Source organism: Carcharhinus amblyrhynchos, chromosome 1, assembly GCF_965287045.1.
Source record: "Carcharhinus amblyrhynchos chromosome 1, sCarAmb.v2.hapA, whole genome shotgun sequence".
NCBI lineage: Eukaryota > Metazoa > Chordata > Chondrichthyes > Carcharhiniformes > Carcharhinidae > Carcharhinus > Carcharhinus amblyrhynchos.
This window is the reverse complement of record NC_137324.1, coordinates 11,864,905-11,888,238: the sequence shown is the minus strand read 5'-3', so window position 1 is coordinate 11,888,238 and position 23,334 is coordinate 11,864,905. Positions and strand designations below refer to the sequence as shown.

Here is a 23,334-nt window from a genome sequence, read left to right as displayed (position 1 = left end):
ACGCTGAGTTGGTCTTGGATCGAACTTGCCACTTTCCCTTGGGACCCACAAATATAATTTACTGATCTGTTCACCATGTGCAGCTATGTCAAAAACTTTGTTAAAATTCACATAGACAATGCCAAACAAGGAGGGTGGATGTTACCCTCATCCACCTTCCTTGTTACCTCCTCAAATAAACTCCATCAAACTACCCAGACATGATGTGGCTGGAAGGTTGTTGGATACAACTATAGCCTTCGATGGAGAATTGGGTAAATACTTGAAGCCAAAAAATTATTGCAAACGTACGGGGAAAGAGAAGAACAAAGAACAGTACAGCACAAGAACAGGTCCTTCGGCCCACCAAGCCTGTGCCGATCATGTTGTCCTATCTAGACCAACCGCTTGTATCCCTCTATTCTCCACATGTTCATGTGTCTATCCAGATAAGTCTTAAATGTCTGCCTCAACCACCTCTCCTGTCAGTGCATTCCAGGCCCCAATCACCCTCTGTATAAAATACCTCCCCTCCACATTTCTACTGAACTTTTCCCCCCTTACCCTGAACTTGTGCCCCCTTTGTAATTGTTGTTTCTTCCCTTGGAAAAAGCTGTTCACCTTATCCATATCCCTCATAATTTTAAAAATTTCCCCCTCAGCCTCTGTCTTTCCAGGGAGAACAATCCCAGTTTATTCAACCTCTCCTCATAGCTAATACCCGCCATACCAGGCAACGTCCTGAAATACTTTTTCTGTACTCCCTCCAAAGCCTCCACATCCTTCTGGTAGTGTGGTGACCAGAATTGGACACAGTATTCCAAATTTGGCCTAACCAACGTTTTATACAACTGTAACATAATTTGCCAACTTTTAACTCGATGCCTTAACCAATGACGGTAAGCATGCCAAAAGCTTTCTTCACCATCTTTTCCCCCTGTGCTGCCACTTCTAAGGATCTGTGGATCTGTACTCCCAGATCTCTCCATGTGTCTTTGCTTCTGATGGTTCTGCCATTTATTTTATAGCCCCCATCTGAATTGGATTTACCAAAATGCATCACCTCGCATTTGTCCAGATTAAATTCCATTGGCCATTTCTCCGCCCAATTTTCCAGTCTATCTATATCCTGCGGTATTCTCTGACAATCTTGGTCACTATCCACAACTCTGCAAATCTTAGTATCATCTGCAAACTGGCTAATCAGACCAGCTACATTTCCTTCCAAGTCATTTATATATATTCCAGACAACAGAGGTCCCAGCACTGATCCCTGTGGAACAGCACTAGTTACAGCCCTCCATTCAGAAAAACATCCTTCCACCGCCACCCTCTGTCTCCTATGGCCAAGCCAGTTCTGAATCCATCTAGCTTGTTCACGATTCATCCTATGTGATTTAACCTTTTGCATCAGCCTGCCATGAGGAACCTTATCAAATGCCTTACCAAAGCCCATGTAGACAACATCCACAGCCCTTCCTTCGTCAATCATTTTTGTCACTTCCTCGATAAACTCAATTTAATTAATGAGACATGATCTCCCTCATACAAAACCATGTTGTCTGTTGCTAACGAGACCATTCAGTTCCAAATGTGTATAGATCCTATCCCGAAGTACCTTCTCCAACAATTTCACGATCACTGATGTCAAGCTCATTGGCCTATAATTACCCGGGTTGTCCTTGCTACCCTCCTTAAATAATGGGACAACATTGGCTATCCTCCAATCCTCTGGGACCTCACTTGTGGCCAATGAGGAAATAAAGATTTCTGTTCAAGGCCCAGCAATTTCCTCTCTTGTGCCTCTCAGTAATCTGGGATAGATGCCATCTGGCTCTGGCGATTTGTCTACCTTAATGCTTTTCAATACACCTAACACTTCCCCCCCTCCGTAATGATGACTTGCTCTAGAGGGTTTACATACTCCTCCGAGACACCACGGCTGGAATTTCACCGGCTCACAAAACGGAATTCTCCGTTGGCCTCGGGTGGGATTGTACGAGCCTTGCCCATGCTAGATTGTAAAATATCAGCCCATCAATCAAAGTGTCCCTCTCCTATGTCAATACCAATGCAAAGTAGTCATTAAGGATCTCACCCACTTCCTTTGGTTCCAAGCTTTCCTTTGTCCTTGAGTGGACCAACTCTTTCTGTAGTTGCCCTCTTGTTCCTAATAGATGCATAAAATGCTTTGGGATTCTAGTTAATCCTGCCTGTCAAGGATATTTCTATGGCCCTCTTAACTCCCCATCACAGCTTTCCTACTTCCCCTGTATTCTGTTTTTAGTTGCCCTGACCTCATGTACGCATCCTTTTGACTAGAGGAGTGGGATTAATCGGATTTTTCCTAAAAAAAAACAGCTAGCATGGACTTGATGGGCTGAACAGCCTTCTATGCTGCGATTCTGTTTTGGATGAGACACCCGGTGGAGAACCGGGTTGGGTGGCGAAGCGGAATTCTTCGGGTGGGATTTTCCGATCGCGTTCTCCGCAAATACCCGAAGTCGATGGACCTTTACATGGTCTACTCCCCACCTCCCCCCCCATCCCCTACTGGTCCCCCAACCACCTCGCTATGACTCCAATGTCAGGCGGAACAGGAAAAACTCCCCCCCCTCCCCAAATTTAGTATCTGGTTTTGTGGATTTAAGGAGAGATGTGAGCAAATTTGTGTCGGTGATGGGGCAGGTGGGCAGGCGTTGGGGGGGTACGAATGTTGGGGGGGGGAGCGGAAGCAGGTGTGTGGGGGGGGGGGTGGTGGGCGCAGCAGAGAAGCAGGGTGGGAGAGAGAAGAAATGAGAAACGTATTGTAAGGAGGAAACAATAACGAAAGGCAGAAATCTGCAGTCGCTGATCAGCCAGAATGTAAATGAGCCTCGGAGACGGAGTCGTCAAAGGAACATCTCAGCTCCTTTTAGGAGTTAGAAAAGTGAAGAGGCATATTTAAATTCAAATGAAATATCAGGTTGTTAATGGATTTTTCAAGCGCAAACTTTGAGTAATGATATTTTTCTGATAGTATCAGCCCCCTGAATGTACAAAAACCCAGGCATTAATCCCTGGAGTTGATTCAGTCGCTTGAAAGGAGGAAGGAGCTGATCTGTGATTTTATTTTCTTTTATAATAAGCTGATTGGCAAATGGAAAGATTGATACAAGCATGTGTAACACTTAAGGAATCAAACGATATCCAATGACAAGCAGCTGAAAGGGATTCACCAGCAAGCTCATAAGAAACTGCAGTAAAGCCGAGGGCTTGAAATGATAATTGATTTATTTACAACACTATAATCCTACAGGGCAGAAAGAGGCCATTCGGCCCATTGAGTCTGCACTGACCACAATCCCACCCAGCCCCTACCACCATTACCCTACGGGCATTTACCCCAGCAATCCCCCTGACATTAAGTGGCAATTTTAGCATGGTCAATCCACCTAACCCGCACATCTCTTTGGATTGTGGGAGGAAACCCATGCAGACATGAGGAGAATGTGCAAACTCCACACAGACAGTGACACGAGACTCAAATTGAACCCAGGTCGCTGGCACTGTGAGGCAGCAGTGCTAACCATTGTGCCACCGTGCCGTCCAAATGAAGGGGATGACTGAATGTGATGATTGCCATTTGATTTGGCCAATCCACCTGACCTGCACGTCTTTGGAATGTAGAAGGAAACCAGAACACCCAGATGAGGTGGATTGGCCATGTTAAAAGGTCCATTATTGTCCAAAGATGTGTAAATTAGGTGGATCGGCCATGGTAATTGTACAGGGTTTCAGGGTTAGGATGGAGGGAGGGGCCTGGGTAGGATATTCTTTTGGAGAGTCAGTGCAGACTCAGTGGGCTGAATGGCCTCTTTCTGCACTGTTGGGATTCTATGGATCTATGGTTTAGTTGGATTAAAATGTACAAGCAGTGTCGATGACTTTAAGGTTTGGTTTGCTTTTGCAAACACCTCTTTTTGTACGAATCCTCATTTCAAAGGCTGACGCTTCTTCAGAAGTTGGTGAAGTGGGGTAGGGGGTGGCATAAGGCATTAGGTGGGCTTGGAAAAATATAGGCATTGCCTTGGGGTTCAAAATAATTTTGGCTTTGGCCCTTTTTATTCATCTCAGTTCATTTTGGGAAACCTCAGAGCTTTTGCCCAGTAGCTCTTGAAAAGCTCCAACCTGAATATTTGATATCTCCAGCCAGTCTAATTTTATCTGCTTCAACCAGCCTCAATCCATGAGACAAGGTTTGTGACTCTCAGTCACTAGAACAAGTAGCTGTGCTGTTTGGTTTCTGTACAATACAGTAACTGTAGCACCTCTCCTGTATGCATGGACAAAATGTCTTCAAGTTTAAAGTTTATTTATTAGTGTGACAAGTAGGCTTACAATGAAGTTACCGTGAAAATCCCCTAGTCGCCACATTCTGGCGCCTGTTCGGGTACACTGAGGGAGAATTTAGCACGACCACTGCACCTAACCAGCATGTCTTTCAGAGTGTGGGAGGAAACCAGAGGAGCCAGAGGAAATCCACGCAGACAGAGGGAGAAACTCCACACAGACAATGACCCAAGCCGGGAATCCAACCCGGGTCCACATTGCGTGTTTGTACTCATGCTGCTGCATGTCCAACATCACATAGCTGCAATTCCTAAAGTATTTCAGAGGCTGCGAAGCGCTTTGAGAGGCTTTCTTTTGTTGAAATTGTGGTGGGATTGGATAGGAGAGTAGCGGACGAATCTTTTCTACTTGTGTACGTCGAGAACGATCTAAGGTGGTCCACAAACAGATCAAGGGCAGCATTTTCCAGTGCCCCAGCAGCAGGGTTTACAGGTGGAAGGGCCACTAAGATCTTCCCACTGTTGTCCCACCCGCCCGCCCCACCTCTGCAACCTTCCAGTGAAACAGGTGAGATGGTCACCCCATCCGCCCTCACTCCAACTGAGTGGCACATTAGTGGACACTTCAAACCTGTTTCCCACCTGGCCTGAGTGTGTAGGTTGGTGGGAGGAGTTCAGGAGCAGGGGGCAGGAAGGAGAGCTGTTACATTGGGGGGATTGAGGCGGGGGGGGGGGAACGTGGGGGAGAGCGCAGAAGCACAGGAAGTCATCCTGCTCAGTGGTAGGATAGAGGCAAGGTTGGGTGCAGTGGGGGTGTGGGGGGGGGCGGTGGAGTGGTGAGTGGCACCTCTATCAACGGCTCCTTGCAAGATCTGATAACCCTCCACGGTAGGTCGGCACAATAGCAAAGTGGTTAGCACTGCTGCTTCACAGCTCCGGGGTCCTGGGTTCGATTCCTGGCTCAGGTCACTGTCTGTCTGGAGTTTGCACGTTCTCCTCGTGTCTGCATGGGTTTCCTCCGGGTGCTCCGGTTTCCTCCCACAGTCCAAAGATGTGCGGGTTAGGTTGATTGGCCATGCTAAGAAATTCCCCCTTAGTGTCCAGGGATGCGTTGGTTAAAGGGATTAGTGGGTATAATATGTAGGGATATGGGGGTAGGGCCTGGGTGGGATTGTGTTTGGTGCAGACTCGATGGGCCGAAGGACCTCTTTCTGCACTGTAGGGTTCTTTGATTCACCTTCACAATGTCTGTCGACCCAGGGTCTTCCAGCTCAACTGGCCTCTCCATCAACACCTCCCCCCCCCAATTGCCTTCTCCCCACACCCACAGGCCTCGTCTCCCTCTCCCACTAGATTCCCCCACACTCACCGGGCCTTGGATTTCAGGCTTGGACTCTTGGGGGCTGCTTGCAGAGGCAAACGCCGGCAGCTCCCTGAGGCAGGGCTCCCTCCTGAGTGAATACCGGGTGTCCTTATTCCAGCCGATTAACGCTCCATGGATGCGTTCCCCTGTTGACCCTTCATTTGACAAGATGGAAAAAAAAAACATCTGACAAATACAGACCTCAGTGAATTATTCAATAGTTTTCTGACACAGAAATTGGTGAGAATGTGGAGTTTGCTGCCACATGGAACCATTGAAACATTGATGCATTGAAAGGGTGGCTTAATGCATTGGGGTAGGAAACAGTCCTTAAAGGTATGTGGATACTAGACCAGAAGAGGCAATTAGTGAGAGAGGGCTAAAGTGGCATCTAAACACCAGCATGGAGCATTTGGGCTGAATGGCCTGTTTTGCACTGAAATTTCTATATAATTCCATGTAAGCAGGTTATTAATTGGATTTGGAACTAGTAATTGCTCATGTGGAGGGAAAAAACAAACACAGATAATATTTCTGACCCTACAGATTAATCTTGTGGCTCTTCTCAGAAAAATCTCAAGGCTTACAGTGCCAGGGGCTGAGGTTCGATTCCGGCCTCGGGTCACTGTCTGTGTGGAGTTTGCACATTCTTCCCGTGTCTGTGTGGGTTTCCTCCGGGTGCTCTGGTTTCCTCCCACAGTTTATAGTCGTGCGGGTTTTATTGATTGGCCATGCTCAATTTTCTTAGTGTCAGGGGGATTAGTGGGTAAATGTGAGGGGGTTATGGGAATATTTCCTGGATGGGATTGTGGTTGTTATAAACTCGATGGGCTGAATGGTCTCCTTCTGTACTATAGGTATTCTGTGGATTCTTCCTTGTGCCCCATTAACTAAATCTTAGGAGAATGTCACAGGGACATACTGTGGAGATAGTCCTCTGAGGGGTGTTGGGATTTTTTTGCTGCATTAATAGTGCTAAATGCACGATGTTGATTTTGCCTGGACGTCCCACCTAAGTCACGTGCCATTCTGCTGTCTTTGCCCTTTCAGAATAAGGTCTTCATTCACCGGGGAAAGGAGTACGAACGGAGGGAAGATTTTGAACAGATGCTCCTGACTCAGTTCCCAAATGCAGAGTTGATGAAAACAACATCGCCTCCTGGAGACGAGATCAAGAACTCCCCCGGACAATGTATCCTTTCAGCTCGGATGAGTCTCTGTGCGCAGAAAGCCAAAGATTGGAGGGAGTGGGGAGGGAGTTGGTGGAAATGTGGGATAAGATGTCGATGAATCAATAAATGATTGGCGCCTTTGCGCTCCCAACTAATGTTTTGTCTCCTTCCCAGGTTGTCAATGGTTCCATCTTTCCTTGATCCACTTGCTCATGGTGAACTCAATCTGCCATCGTTTTGTCCACTCACTTCATCTGTCTTTATCCTTCTTTCACTTCCTGCCCCTCCTAATCAGAGGACCTGGAGCCAGTTCTTCAGCACTTCATCCAAGACATTTAGAAAACTTGTGAAAAACTGAGGCACAGAATAGATCTCGGTGGAATAGCGCTTGTCATATTGTGCCAAGAAGAACATTATCTTCCTCCTTGGTGAGGCCACACCAAGAGTATTTGGTCTCCTTTTCTGAGGAAGGGTGTCCTTGCTTTTGAGGGAGTGTAGCGAAGGTTTACCAGGCTGATTCCGGAGATGGTGGGACTGATGTATGAGGAGAGATTGACTCGGTTAGGATTGTTTTAGCTGGAGTTCAGACGAAGGGGAGGGGGGGGGGAATCTCATAGAGACTTATAAAATTCTAGCAGGACGAGACAGGGCAGATGCAGGAATGATGTTCCCGATGGTGGGGGGAGTCCAGAACCAGGGATCAATCTGAGGATTCAGGATAGACCATTTACGATGGAGGTGAGGAGACATTTCTTTAACCAAAGAGAGGTGAGCCTGTGGAATTCATTACCACAGGGAGTAGTTCACAGAATCACAGAATACTACAGTACAGAAGAGGCCTTCGGCCTAACAAGTCTGCATTGATGCATGAAAGGCCCTGACCTATCCACCCAAACGCACTTGGCAGCACTTGGCCCATAGCCTTTAACGTTATGCCAAGTACTCAAGCAAGTACTTTTTAAAGGATGTCAGACATCCTGCCTCCATCACCCTCCCAGGCAGTGCATTCAACACGGTCACCACCCTCTGAGTAAAAACATTTTTCCTCAAATCCCCCCCCTAAACCCCCCACCTCTCACTTTTAACTTGTCTCCCCTCGTCACTGGCCCCTCAACTAAGGGGAACAGTTACTCCCTATCCACCCTGTCCACGTCCGCATCCACTTCAATCAGATTACCCCTCAGTCTGCTCTGCTCCAATGAAAACAACCCAAGCCTATCCAACCTCCCTTTGTAACTCGAATGTTCCATCCCAGGCAGCGTCCTGGTGAACCTCCTCTGCACCCCCTCCAGTACAATCACATCCTTCCTATAATGTGGTGACCTGAACCGCACACAGTACTCCAGTGGTGGCCTCATCAAAGTTTTATGCAATTCCATCATGACCTCTCTGTTTTTGGAATCTATACCCCGATTGATAAAAGGTGACTGTGTCATATGTTTTTTTTCACCATCCTATTAACCTAACTTCCCGGATCGATGGGCAAATAAGTTGTTGCCAAAACATTGAACGTATTCAAGAGATGGCTGGGTATATCACTTGGGGTGAATGGGATCAAAGGTTTTGGGACCAAGCAGGATTAGGCTATTGAGTTGGGTGATTAGCTATGATCGCGATGAATGGCAGGGCAGGTTCGAAGGGCCAAATGGCCTCCTTCTGCTCCTATCTTTTATGTTTCTACGTTCCCACTCTCTGTCCTCAACCTTTCAGTGAATTTTCAACCCAAGTCTAATGATTAGCTCCAATTCTGTGCTGGTAATCAAATACATTCTGGGAGTACGTGTCTAATCATAGAATAATACAGAGCAGAGAGAGGCCCTTCAGCCCACCATATCTATTCTAGCTCTGACATAGAGCTATCCATTTAGCCCCACTCCCTCCACATGATTGCAATTCTTTACTTTTCCCTTCAATATTTATGGAAGGAGCATGAGTGAACCCGCACATCGTTTAGACTGTGGGAGGAAACCGGAGCACCCGGAGGAAACCCACGCAGGCATGGGGAGAACGTGCAGATTCTGCACAGACCGTGACCCAAGCCGGGAATTGAACCCGGGTCCCTGCCGCTGTGAGGCAGCAGTGCTAACCACTGTGCCACCGTGCCCGATGTTGACTGAGCGATAAGTATTGACTGGGACACAGGGGAGGATTCACGGGGACTTCTCCGAAACAGCAGCAGGATTCTCTTTCTATCCATCTGAGAGGCCAGCAGGGCCCTCGGTTTGGTGCCTTGCTCAAAAGACGGCGCCTCAGACAGTGCAGCACTCCCTCAGTTATACGCTGGAGGATTTGCTGACATCTCGAGCCAGAACTTGAACCTCCTGACTCTTGAGGAGAGCGTGTGACTGACCGGCTACGATTGGCAGCAGGTCGATGTCTGTGACAGGCTGAAAACCCTGCTCCCATCCACCTGGCTACCTGACGGGAACCCTCATCCTCGTCAAACTGGCTTTCTCCTCCGGCGTCGCCGTGACAATGCTGACCCCTTGTGTTCCTTTCCTTTACTGCGCCTGCACAGTCGTTCAGTGTTTCACCGTGCAGCCAATCCTCGCCGAACAACCGCAATTTCACAACAAGAATGTCCCGGAGCAGATCGTGGGGTAAGTGGCTGCGGTCGGCTCCTTATTGAGCGCCGACGTATGAAATGACTGGCGGCGGTGGTGGTGGGGGCGGTGTGGGTTTTTTCGATTCTGTCCCACACGAATGATGCTCGGCGCACTGTGACTGGGCACTAGCTGCCGTCCCGTTCCCCCCCACCCTGCCTCGCTCTGGCCCCCTCCCCGTGCAGCCCTGTAACCTCCGCAGAGAGGTCAGGAAAAGGAAAGAAACCTAGGGCCAAAAATGGAAGGTCACTTGTTGAAAATGGTTAAGGAGAGGGCGGCTGCCAATGTGTCAAGAAGTCTCACAACGCCAGGTTAAAGTCCAACAGGTTTATTTGGTCGGACCAGCTTGCGGAGCACCAGCCAGTGGTTTGTGTGACCAAATAAACCTGTTGGACTTTAACCTGGTGCTGTGAGGCATCTGACTGTGTTTGCCCCAGTCCAACGCCGGCATCTCCACGCCGTGTGTCATCAGCCACCGGGGAAGCCGGCTTTCAAATCATTTTCCAACCCACTCTCATCACCCCTTCTTTAAGGGGACATTTATACTGAAAACCCCCCGTTTCTTTCCTTATTCTTTCATGAGATGCGGTCATTGCGGACTAAGCCCAGCACTTGTAATTGGCCTGGAAGTGAATGGCTTGCTGGGCCATTTCAGAAGGCTGAAGACATTACTATGGGTCTGGAGCTACAGGCGAACCAGGCAGATTTCCTCCCCGTCACACTGGACTGGCAACAGTCACTGACTCTGTCATCCATTGACTCTGTCTTGGAAAGGCAGCCAGCATAATTAAGGACCCCACAACACAATAGTCTCTCTTCCATTGGGAAAAAGATACAAAAGTCTGAGGTCACCTACCAACTGACTGAAGAACAGCTTCTTCCCTGCTGCTGTCAAACTTTTGGATGGATCTACCTCACGTGAGGTTGATCTTTCTCCATGTCCTCGCTACACCCTTTCAAATCAGCATTAACTCTGTTTCCCTCTCTTCACAGACGCTGCTTAATTTCAGATTCCCTTCCTTAATGGACATTAGTAAACCAGACCAAAGTTATTTATTAGTGTCTTTTAGTGTATAGTGTTATTTTTTTAGTAGGCTTACATTAACAGCCATTTGGGTACACTGAGGGAAAATTTTGCAAAGGCAATGCGCCTAACCGGTTCATCTTTCAGACTGTGGGAGGAAACTGGAGCACCCAGAGGAAACCTATGCAGACATGGGGAGAACATGCAAACTCCACACAGGCAGTGACCCAAGCCAGGAATCGAACTTGGGCCCCTGACGATGTGAGGCAGCAGTGTTAACCACTGTGCCACTATAGCTTCATGAGCACATTACTGAGACTAGCCTTCAATTCCAGACTTACTAGTTTAATTTGAATTCCACCGGCTGCGATGGGGGGACTTGAACCCATGTTGCTGCAGCTCATCTTGTAGAATCTCCATAGTTCAAATTGTCATAGAGAGGTTTACAGCATGGAAACAGGCCCTTCAGCCCAACTTGTCCATGCCACCCCTTTTTTTTAAACCACTAAGCTTGTCCCACTTGCCTGCATTTGGCCCATATCCCTCTATACCCAGTATTTTCACAGTAACTTCATTGCAGTGTTAATGTAAGCCTACTTGTGCCACTAATAAATAAACTAAGACTGTCCCTCATGTGGGGATTGCAAATTGGATTTAATTTGAATTGAGATTTTTGGTTGCAATAAAAGTAACAAAAGGTATACAAGGAAAAGCTAGCAGTGGTAGAAGTTTCCATTTTCTTTCCATCTCATACTATGGCAGCCACGTCATCATGTAGCTGACTAGAAATCTCTCTCCACCCCTATAGCCTGCCATTCCTTGGCCATCAAGTCCTGAGGTGGGACTCTAACCCCATGGTTTCTGACTCAGGTGGAGGCAGGGATGCTACCCGCTCCACCGCAAGAGCGTGGCCGCCGCCACTCCAGAAAAAAATAGCGAGGATAGAACTGAGGAACCTCGATTCAGCTCCAGGATGGAATCGTCAGGAGCACCCTCTGCATTTATCTGACTACTTTTCTTCTCTCTTTTCACCCCTCAGCTTCTTCAAGGCGAACAATGTTTCAAAGTTCAGCTACTCTCGGCCAATCAGAAGAGGACCGAAGGACCCTGAGAATGAATTTGCCGTAAGTGCCCCTTTGTCCAATATCTCTGAATCTATTAGAACCACTGATTATTTGCACTGCACTTAATTTGATAGAAGCTTTCTTCACCGCCTCTGTCGAGCTAACTATCCATAGGAGTCAATGCAAGAAAACACTTGTATTCATATAGCTCCTTTCATGACCTCCAATTATCTCTAAGTGCCTTACAGCTATCAAAGCCCTTTTGAAGTCTATTCACTGCTGTAATGCGAAGTACTTAGGATCCAACTTGCGCACAGCAAGATTCCACAAACATCAATGTGAAAATGAGCAGTGCTGTTGATTGAGGGATAAATAAAAGTTTACTAGTCACAAGTAAGGCTTACATTAACGTACCAATGGAGTTCCTGTGAAATTCCCTCATCGCCACAGTGCGGCGCCTGTTCAGGTCACTGCACCGAACCAGCACATCTTTCAGAATGTGGGAGGAAACCCAGGCAGACATGGGGAGAACATGCAAAATCCACACAGACAATGACCCACGCCAGGAATCAAACCCGGGTCCCTGGTGATATGAAGCAGCAGTGCTGATCACTGTGCCACCATGCCGCCCCAACCACTATGCTACTGCCCCATGACAATGAGGGACCTCTCGTACTCTTCTTCAAAGTGACTCTTCAACCTTCGCCCGAGAGGGCAGACAGAGCACACGGAAGCACCAGCCTGAAAGCTTGTGCTCAAGTATCCGGAGTGGAACTTGGACACCTCATTACCCCAATCTAGCCAGCCCCAAACTCTAACACAGGATTTTGCGGCCTCACTCGACCCAAGACGGAAAATCCCGCCCAAGGTTAACGGGCCTTCCCATTGTCCACCACTCGCCTGCTCCAATTCCCATGGCGTGTGGGGTGGTGGAATTCCGCCAGCTGGATGGAATTCTCCAGCCGTTCCTGCCCCACCGGCGCTCCAAGTGAGGATGGAGAGCTTGGCGCTCAGCCAAATCTCCGTTCACTGCAGCGGGACCAGAGAATCCTGCTGGCTGAAGAACTGCAGCCATTAAGCATCAGTCAATGAATAAGTCTGTAACTTTTTGACTGTTTGATATCTGACGCTTCAGCAGAAGAAAGGGGATGTGACTTTTTTTTATGAAGCCAAGACCTTTTGCGTGGGTTTCCTCCGGGTGCTCCGGTTTCCTCCCACATCCCCCAAAGATGTGCTTTTAGGCTGATTGATTGGGTACTAAATTGTCCCTAAATTGGACCTCCCTGATCCTCGCACGTTAGGCGTAGACTAAAATCATGAATAGGTCACTGAGACAGTAGGACGGCGGCGCGGGCTCGTTGGGCCGAAGGGCCTGTTTCCCGTGCTGTGTTGTTCTTTGTTCTTTGTTCTTGTTATTTCATTGCCACTTGTGGGATCTTGCTGTGCTCAAATTGACTGCTATGTTTCCTGCATTACAACAGTGCTTCGTCTGGCGATGGTGTATCGACATCGTTGTCCAATCTTGGCCATTTTGGACATTCCTGCCCATCCCCCACTGTCCTTGAGAAGGTGTTTTGTTTTTGGAATCCACATTTTTTTTACCCATTGGAAAATAGATGGGGAGGGTGGTGCAGGAGGAGTGGAGGAAGGATCCCTGAAAGATGTGTAGATTAGGTGGATTAGCCCTGGGGAAATGTGTGGGGTTACAGGGATAGGACAGGGGAGAGGGCAAGGGTAAGATACACTATCAGATAATCGGTGCAAACTCAATGGGCCAAATGGCCACTTCTGCACTGTAGGGATTCCTTGATTGTGTTTTGAGCGGGTAACTATAGATCCATAAGCACAACACTGGCGATGAGAAATCCCACCTTTGTCCATAGCCAACTGGTGCACACGTTCTCTCAATCCATTGTGCTGGCTTGGCTGGAATTTTACACAATGCAAGGAAATTTCCATTCCAGAGGCGTGACATGTTTGTCTTTATCAACTTGTAAGCAGTTTATGAATTTTCTGAATGACTACCGTGTGGTCAGCTGTGACCATTTTACCAGAACGGCCGTTTGTCCATTTTAACAATGTCCATTTTAATAAAACAGCCAGGATGATGTAGACATTGGGCTGAGGGGAGACAATGGCCTAGTGGTATTATCACGAGTCTATTAATCCAGAAACTCAGCTAATGTTCTGAGGACCTGGATTTGAATCCCACCATGGCAAATGGTGGAATTTAAATTCAATAAAAAAAATCTGGAATTAAGAATCTACTGATGAGCATGAAACCATTGAAATCTGGTTTACTAACGTCCTTTACGGAAGGAAATCTGCCGTCCTTTCCTGGTCTGGCCTACATGTGGTCCTTGTGCATGAGTCGCAAAAACCCAGCTTGCAGGTGCAGCAGGTGGTCAGGAAGGCAAATGGGATGCTGGCCTTCATAGCGAGGGGGATTGAATATAAAAGTAGGGAGGTCTTGCTGCAGCTATATAGGGCATTGGTGAGGCCGCAGCTGGAGTACTGTGTGCAGTTTTGGGCGCCGCACCTGCGCAAGGATATTTTGGCCCTGGAGGGAGTGCAGAGGAGGTTTACTAGGCTGATACCGGAGTTGAGGGGATTGAGCTATGAGGAGAGGCTGAATAAACTAGGCTTGTACTCGTTAGAGTTTAGAAGAATGAGGGGAGATCTCATTGAGACGTATAAGATGATGAATGGGATGGATAGGATAGAGGTGGAGAGACTCTTCCCGCTCAAAAAAGACAGTAGGACTAGGGGGCACAGCCTCAAGATAAAGGGGAGGCGGTTTAGAACGGAGTTGAGGAGGAACTTCTTCACTCAAAGGGTGGTGAATCTCTGGAATTCTCTGCCCGTTGAAGTGGTGGAGGCTGCCTCGCTAAATATTTTTAAGAAGCGGGTTGATGGGTTCTTGATAAGAAAGGGGATTAAGGGTTATGGGGAGAGGGCGGGAAAGTGGAACTGAGCCACAACAGATCAGCCATGATCTTATTGAATGGCGGGGCAGGCTCGAAGGGCTAGATGGCCTACTCCTGCTCCTATTTCTTATGTTCTTATGTTCTTATGACTCCGGAGCCAAAGCAATGTGGTTGGTTCATAGAATCCCTACAGTACAGAAGGAGGCCATTTGGCCCATCAAGTCTGTACTGACCCACGCCGGCCCTATTCCCGCAATCCCAAACATTTCCCCTGCTAATCCCCCTGATACTAGGGTCAATTCAGCATGGCCAATCAACCTAACTCTCACATTTTTGGACTGTGGGAGGAAACCCATGCAGACACGGGGAGCTCCACACAGACAGTGACCCGAGGCCGGAATCGAACCCGGGTCCCTGGCACTGCGAAGCAGCAGTGCTAACCAACATGCAAGTCTGGTTGTCTCTCAACTCTCCTCTAAGGGCAACTAGGGATAGGCAATAAACGTTGGCCAGCCGGAGAGGCCCATGTCCCATGAGTAAATAAAAAAAGAAATTTCCTACGAGTGCTAAGCATGATAAAGTTCAAAAGCGATCTTACTGAATGGCGGAGTAAGCTTGATGGGCAGAATGGCTTCCTCCTCTTCCTATTTCATATATTCTTACATTTTCATACTTTGGCCACTCAAGGTTGTCTGCGTCTGAGGTGTCTGTTTTGTTTGTTTTTGCAATGTTGGAGCAACAGGACTCATTAAGAGGACAGAGCCCAGGCCGGCAGTGGCAATGACCAAACGCTTTCATTCTGTGATGTACATCACAGCTTTACACGGAAACCTTTCACACTGGAGATGTTCTGTGAATCACTTACCCAACCCCCTGGTGAAAATTGGCTTCTGTGCTGTCCACACATCCCCGGGAACGTCATTCCAGCACCAGCCAGAGGGCCGTTGATGAGCTTGAGAGCCGGGCAGGGTGGTGGAATTCCACCAGTTGGATGGAATTCTTGGTTGGAACACCACCCATTCAGCCGGCCGTTCTTTCCTGCTCAGGCAACAGAAACAGAAAAATGCTGGAAAATCTCAGCAGGCCTGACAGCATCTGCGGAGAGAGACACCACCACAGAATGTAGTTGAGGCCCAAACTTTGTTTCCAGAAGAAATTAGACACAGCTCTTGGGGCTTAAAGGGCAAGATGTGGAGACGCCGGCGTTGGAATGGGGTGGGCACTGTAAGACGTCTCACAACACCAGGTTAAAGTCCAACAGGTTTATTTGGTCTCACGAGCTTTTGGAGCGCTGCTCCTTCATCAGGCCAGTTTTGAGACGTCTTATGGGGCTATCGGGATCAAGGGATATGGGAGAAGGTTGTGGGGGGTATCAGGATATTGAATTCAATGATCAGCCATGATCAAAATTAATGGTGGATCAGGCTCGAAGGGCAGAATGGCCTACTGCTGCTTCCAGATTCGATGTTTCTCTGTTTCTAGACGAGCCAACATTTCGAGCCAAGGTGACCCTTTGTCAGAGGTGAGAGGGAAGAGAGTCAGCAGGGATTTATACAATGAGGGTAGGGCAGGCGGTGGGGCTGGACGGAGGGAATGTAAATGAGGAGACTGGAGGCTGAGAAGATGTTGAAAGGGATCAGACTGCATGAATGGCAAAGCTTGATAAAGGACAGCCTGAGGAGTGTGGCACTTAGCTCAAAGTAGGGGGGGTGGATAGAGAGGGGATTGTGGGTGGGGTAAGGAGGAAGGGTGGGGGGGGGAGGGCGGGAAGAAGGGAGGGAGTGGAAAGAAGAGGGGGTGGGAGGAGGATGGAAAGGAGGAGAGCAATAAAATGGAGAATGAGGTGAAATGTGATAAAATAAATGGGAATGTGTGAAGGTGGAGGGGAGTGTTCGTGCTCTGAAGTTGCTGAACTCATCCAGCCCCTATCCGCGTAGCCCCATGTGTTTAAGGCAAGTAGCCTTACATTAACACTGCAATGAAGTTACTGTGGAAATCCCCTAGTCGCCACGTTCCAGTACCTGTTCGGGTAGGCTGAGGGAGAATTTAACCTGGCCAATCCACCTAAACAGCACGTCTTTCAGACTGTGGGAGGAGACTGGAGCATACAGAGAAAACACATGCAGATCCGACTAATCCCTCTAACTGACACATCCTGAGGGAGAAATTAGCATGGCCACTGCACCTAACCCACACTCCTTTAGACTCTTGGAGGATACCAGAACACCGGGTGAACCCGGGTCCCTGGTGCTGTGAGGTGGCAGTGCTACCATACCGCCTTGGGCATGAGCTGGGATTTAGGGCTGGTAGTCTGGCTGGGGGATTAAGTCGATGTAATTCAACGTACTGCCTTCTCTCACTGTGTCGGACAGTGAAGGTGAGATTCATCAATAGCAGATGCTTTCAGCCTCTTGTTACAGGACGTGTGCTCCCCTCTGTGGCTCGCTCTGCTTCCTGCAGCTTAGAACCTCACAACTTGTTCTCTGTAGTGATAGGCTTTAGTCAAAGGCGAACTTGTCATTGTAAAATACTTTTCATGACCTCAGGACGTCTCGGGGTTTTAGTTTGCGCTTTGCAGCCAATGAAGTACTGTTTGAAGAGTGCTCACTGCTATAATGTAGGACAAGTGGCAGTGTGTTAATGACCAGTTCATTTAGTTTTAATGAGTGGCTGGGGGGTAAACACCAGCCAGGACAATAGTCAGAGCAGGAAAGTGAACATGATTCCCCTGTTTTCAGTTTTTAAATCACACTCCAGGAGCTTAAATACTTAATAACACTCTTCCAGCGGAGTGCTGCTTTGTCAGAGATTCCTTCATGAACTGAAAATCCAGCAAGTGGATATTCATAGAATTCCTGCAGTGAAGAAGGAGGCCATTCTGTCCATCAGGTCTGCACTGACCACATTCCCACCGAGGCCCTATCCCCATAACCCCCTGTATTTACTCTAACCAGCCCCCTGACACTAAGGAACAAGTCAATCCACCTAACCCACACGCCTTTGGACTGTGGGAGGAAACTGGAGCACCCGGAGGAAACCCACACAGACACAGGGAGAACATGCAAACTCCACACAGACAGTGACTGTAGGCAGGAATTAAACCCGGGTTTCCTCCCACACTCCAAAGATGTGCAGGTTGGGTGGATTGGCCATGGTAAATGCGCAGGGTAGGGAGTGTGGGTCTGGAGAAGGTGCTCTCTCGTGCAGCACAGTGGCACAGTGGTTAGAACTGCTGCCCCACAGTGCCAGGGACCCGGATTCAATTCTGGACTCGGGTAGCTGTCTATATGGAGTTTGCATGTTCTCCCCGTGTCTGTGTGGGTTTCTCCGGGTGCTCCGGTTTCCTCCCACAGTCTGTATAGGTTAGGTGGATTGGCCATGCTAAAGTGTCCCTTTGTGGGGAAATTAGAAGGTTAAATAACGTGGGATTATGGGGATAGAGCCCAAGTGAGATTGTTGCCAGTGCAGGATTGATGGGCCAAATGGTGTCTTCCTGCACTAAAGGGATTCTATGATTTTATGATTCAGCGACAGTGCCGATTTATGAACCAAATGGTCTCCTGATTAATGAAAAGATCAGGAGTTATGGGGAAAAGGCAGGAGAATGGGGATGAGAAAAGTATCAGCTATGATTGGATGGTGGAGCAAACCCAATGGGCCGAGTGGCCTAATTCTACTCCAATGTCTTATCTTATGGTCTTCCGCACTGGAGGGATTCTATGGTTCAATAATTCTGTGTCCGGACCCCTCATTATTTTGATCACTTCTATCAAACCTCCCCTCGGCATTCCCTTCTCTGAGAACTGGGGAACAGTTATTGGGCTAATGTTCTGGGAGCATGAGTTTCACTCCAATCAGGGGAATTTCAATTTGACTCATTAGTCAACTTTGAATAAAAAGCCAGTTAGTTACAGTGACCATGAAACAACCAGATTGTGGTAAAAACCCATCTGGTTCACTAAGTAAAGTTTGTGCCACGCAAGTGCCAATGTTACGATCTCAGTTATTGTTAGAACAGGATGGAAAGATCCCAGAATGGAACGCTGTCTCAAAAAAACCATAACTTTAATTTGTTTTCAATCCATTGCAGAGGAACAAAGCCACAGGATCTTGAACAATAAGAAAAAAAAATCTATCAGACGTTAAAATTGGATAATACAACACCCCTTTACTCCTCCTTTAGCTGAACCAGGGGTGGCAAGGTGACACAGTGGTTAGCACTGCTGCCTCACAGTGCCAGGGACCTGGGTTCAATTCCGAATTCGGGTTTAAAGTAAAGTTAAAAGTTTATTAGTCACAAGTAAGGCTTACATTAACACTGCAATGAAGTTACTGTGAAAATCCCCTAGTCGCCACACTCCGGCGCCTGTTCGGGTCAATACGCCTAACCAGCATGTCTTCCAGACTGTGTGTCTGTCTGTGTGAAGTTTGCACATTCTCCCTATGTCTGCGTGGGTTTCCTGCGGATTCTCTGGTTTCCTTCCACAGTCCAAAGATGTGTGGATTAGGTGGATTGGCCGTGCTAAATTGCCTTTAGTGTCAGGGGCGAGTTAGGGTTATGGGGAAGGGGTGAGATAATTGTTGGTGCAGGCTTGATGAGCCAAATGGGAGATCTGTCTTGCTTCTCAAGAGCCTGGACAATGAATGAAGGAAAACCACCCAGATTTTCCAATCTCTCCCCCCCACTGTGGTACTTGGCAAGGTCTTTGAAACAATCATGGCTGAAGTCCCAAAGAGATTAAAAGATCAAGATTGATTTAATTATGCACTATTACCCTTCTCTTGCCAACAGTCAATGTGGATTGAAAGGACAACATTCACTACAGCCTACAAGATGCCTGGCATTCTCCGCTGGTTCGAAGTTGTGCAATCTTCAATGGTGAGTACAAGGAAACAGCTACAAAAAGCAAAACTTGGCCTTCATATCATGCTTTTAGTACAGTAAAGCATCCCAAAGTGTTTCACGGAAGCATTAACAAACAGAATTTGACACTGAACCACACAAGGATTTTTGGAACATAAGAACATAAGAAATAGGAGCAGGAGTAGGCCATCTAGCCCTTCGAGCCTGCCCCATCATTCAATAAGATCTTGGCTGATCTGAAGTGGATCAGTTCCACTTTCCCGCTTTCTCCCCATAACCCTTAATTCCCTTGTCTATCAAAAACCTATCTACCCGTGACTTAAATATATTCAGCGAGGCAGCCTCCACCACTTCAATGGGCAGAGAATTCCAGAGATTCACCACCCTTTGAGTGAAGAAGTTCCTCCTCAACTCCGATCTAAACTGCCCCCCACATGACTGGTTCATAGTTCTGTTAGCGCGAGTGGGCGAAACGACCACTACGGACTCAGGATGTAGTTCAACAGAGGCACAGCTTTATTTTCTTTTACGTCAACGGAGGTGCAGTCAGGACATACAAACAGAACTGTCCCGAAAGCACTCTAAAGAGCCGCCGCAATGGGCTGCAGTTATACCTGAACTTGATACATTGTACAATTCAAATGCTAATGCTTTGTTTACAGTATTAGAACATAGAACATAGAACATTACAGCGCAGAACAGGCCCTTCGGCCCACGATGTTGCGCCGACCAGCTTTTAAAAAAACACTAACCCACTAATCTAAACCAATCCCTTTTCGTCCATAAACCTGTCCACAGATCTCTTAAACGCCCCCAAACTAGGCGCATTTACAACTGCAGCTGGCAGGGCATTCCAGTCCCTCACCACCCTCTGGGTAAAGAACCTACCCCTGACATCAGTCCTATAACTACCCCCCCTTAATTTAAAGCCGTGCCCCCTCGTGCTAGCTTTCTCCATCCTAGGAAAAAGGCTATCACTATCTACCCTGTCTAAACCTCTAATCATCTTATATGTTTCAATAAGGTCCCCTCTTAGCCGCCTTCTTTCCAGCGAAAACAACCCCAAATCTCTCAGTCTCTCCTCATAGGATCTCCCCTCCATACCAGGCAACATCCTGGTAAACCTCCTCTGCACCCTCTCCAAAGCCTCTACATCCTTCCTGTAATGTGGGGACCAGAACTGCACACAATACTCCAAGTGCGGCCGCACCAGAGTTGTGTACAGTTGCATCATGACGCTGCGACTCCTAAATTCAATCCCCCTACCAATAAACGCCAAGACACCGTATGCCTTCTTAACAACCTTATCTACTTGATTCCCAACTTTCAGGGATCTATGTACACATACACCTAGATCCCTCTGCTCCTCCACACTATTCAAAGTCCTCCCGTTAGCCCTATACTCAACACATCTGTTATTCCTACCGAAATGAATTACCTCACACTTCTCCACATTAAACTCCATCCGCCACCTCGCGGCCCAGTTCTGCAACCTTTCTAAGTCACCCTGCAAACTATGACACCCTTCCTCACAATCTACCACACCTCCGACTTTGGTGTCATCAGCAAACTTACTAATCCACCCAACTATACCCTCATCCAGATCATTAATAAAAATTACAAACAGCAGTGGCCCCAAAACAGATCCCTGAAGCACACCACTCGTAACTGAACTCCATGACGAATATTTACCATCAACCACCACCCTCTGTCTCCTATCTGCTAGCCATCGATCTGACCATCCTGTTTCGATGTCTTTGAGCATTGTAACAATGTTTTTAAGCATGTGTTAATCGTTTCTGTCTGATGGGTTTATTAATGGTCTAGAATCTCCAGGGTTTGAACAATGGGTGTTTGACAGGTTCGTGGGGCCAGGGATGCTTCCTTAGCTGTGCTAATCTTTAGGTGTCTCCATAGGTTGTTTGACTGGTTTAGAAGTGCTGATTTGGTGGGGTGGGGATGCATTTTTTAATTTAGTTCCTGTAGGTGCCATCCTGTCCAGCTTCCCTTGTGTTCTAGCCCTCGTTTGCATTCTAAAAGCACGCTCTTGCCTGCTAATCTGTGTCTGCCCCTTTGTGATTTTTAGTGGAGAGGCTCTGAGTGTAATTTCAGTCTGCTTCCATATTGTGTGCCCAGTTTCATAAAATTTGTTGCCCGATAACTGTTCAGTCCTCAAAAAGATTGAGTATGTGGATGTTAAGAAAGAGGATGTGTTGGAACTTTTAAATTCTATCAAGATAGATAAGTCACCGGGACCAGATGGGATGTACCCCAGGTTACTGTGGGAGGTGAGGGAAGTGATTGCAGAGCCCCTGGCGATGATCTTTGCGTCGTCAATGGAGACGGGAGAGGTTCCGGAGGATTGGAGGATTGCGGATGTGGTTCCTATTTTCAAGAAAGGGAACAGGGATACCAACCGAAGGGCCTCTTCTGTATTCTTCTGATTCTGTGACAGAGATGGAGAAGGGGAGAACATGGATGACAATTTTAAAATAGAGACATTCAGTGACCAGGAGACAATGCATATCAATAATCGCAGGGGTGATGGGTGAATGGAACCTGTTGCAGGCAAAATAACTAGAATTCACACATCAGCTTTTATAGAACATGCAGAAGAAGGCCACTCAGCCCATCAAGTTTGCATCGACTCTCTGGCAGAGCATCTTACCCAGAACCAACACCTGACATATCCTTATCCCTGTAACCCCACACATTTACCGTGGCTATTTCCCCTAACCTACACACCATGGGACACTAAGGGACAATTTTGCATGGCCAATCCACCTAACCTGGACATCTTTGGATTGTGGGGGAAAACCAGAGCACTTCGAGGAAGCCAACGCATACATGGGGAGAGCGTACAAAGTCCACAAAAACAGGCGCCTAAGGCTGGAATTGAACCTGGGTCCCTGGTGCTGTGAGATAACAGTGCTAACCACTGTGCTACTAGGCTACCCCTTGTAACAAAGCAAAATGCTTTGTGGTGAATTAGTTTGTATTTGAAGTGTACTCTCTGTTATAAACATAGAATCGTAGAATCCCTACAGTGTACAAGGCGGTCCACTGAGCCTGCACCAACAATAATCCCAACCAGCCCTATCCCCGTAACCTCAAGTCTTTACCCTGCTAATGTCCTGACACTAAGGGGCTAGTTAATATGGCCAATCAACCTAACCTGCACACCTTTGGACTGTGGGAGAAAATTGGAAACCCATCCAGACAGAGGGAGAACATGTAAACTCCACACGGTCACCCAAGCCGAGAATCAAACCAAGGTTCTTGGCACTGTGAGGCAGCAGTGCTAACCACCATTCCACCTGGAATGGCAGCCAATGTGTGCACGGTAAAATTCAACAAAATCAATGACATTAAAGAGATGAGATTGGATGGCTCTGCAGAGACCAAGCATGGACTCGATGGGCTGAATGGCCTCTTTTGTGCTGTTCTGAATCTATTCAGCCAGCTGTGCCCAGGGTTCCATTCTCACAGCTGCTGAACCGAGATGTATACCAGATTTCAAAGGGTTAATTTTACCTTTGTATTACTTGTATTCCTTGGAGTGTAAAGTATTAGCTATGTGGTGGTCTTTGTGTTCCAGACTTACATCAGCCCATTGGAGAATGCCATTGAAACAATGCAAGCCAGCAATGATAAGATACTCACCATGATCAACCAACACCATAGTGACCCCAACCTTTCCATCAACCCTCTCTCCATGCTTCTCAACGGAACTGTCGACCCTGCAGTCATGGGCGGATTTGCCAAGTACGAAACGGTGAGTTTGTCGATAACTTTTCAAACATTTTTTTGATGAGATCACTGGTCAGTTCACCATTTGTTTCCCGTCACTAACTGCCCTTGAACAGAATGGCTTGTCACTGTGTGGTCCAGGTAGCGGGAGAGACTGATGTACTGGTGACTTTGCTCTGAAATTTGAGCTGTTTCTCTCTCCACAGACGCTGCCTTCATGCCTCTTGAATATTTCCATCATTTCATGTCTTTGAACT

The 23,334-nt window shown here is 47.6% G+C and overlaps 1 protein-coding gene across 1 annotated transcript in view; it reads left to right on the top strand.

The window, feature by feature from the left end:
• The window catches only part of LOC145346307 (dedicator of cytokinesis protein 2-like), a 1,149,449-nt gene that overhangs the window by 1,106,186 nt on the left and 19,929 nt on the right, over positions 1 to 23,334 (top strand). The window contains exons 41-45 of the mRNA XM_080193520.1: positions 6,724 to 6,865; positions 9,364 to 9,445; positions 11,512 to 11,596; positions 19,256 to 19,342; positions 22,926 to 23,102. Of these exons, the coding sequence (XP_080049646.1) occupies positions 6,724 to 6,865; positions 9,364 to 9,445; positions 11,512 to 11,596; positions 19,256 to 19,342; positions 22,926 to 23,102 (573 nt within the window). The remainder of the gene's footprint in view (positions 1 to 6,723; positions 6,866 to 9,363; positions 9,446 to 11,511; positions 11,597 to 19,255; positions 19,343 to 22,925; positions 23,103 to 23,334) is intronic.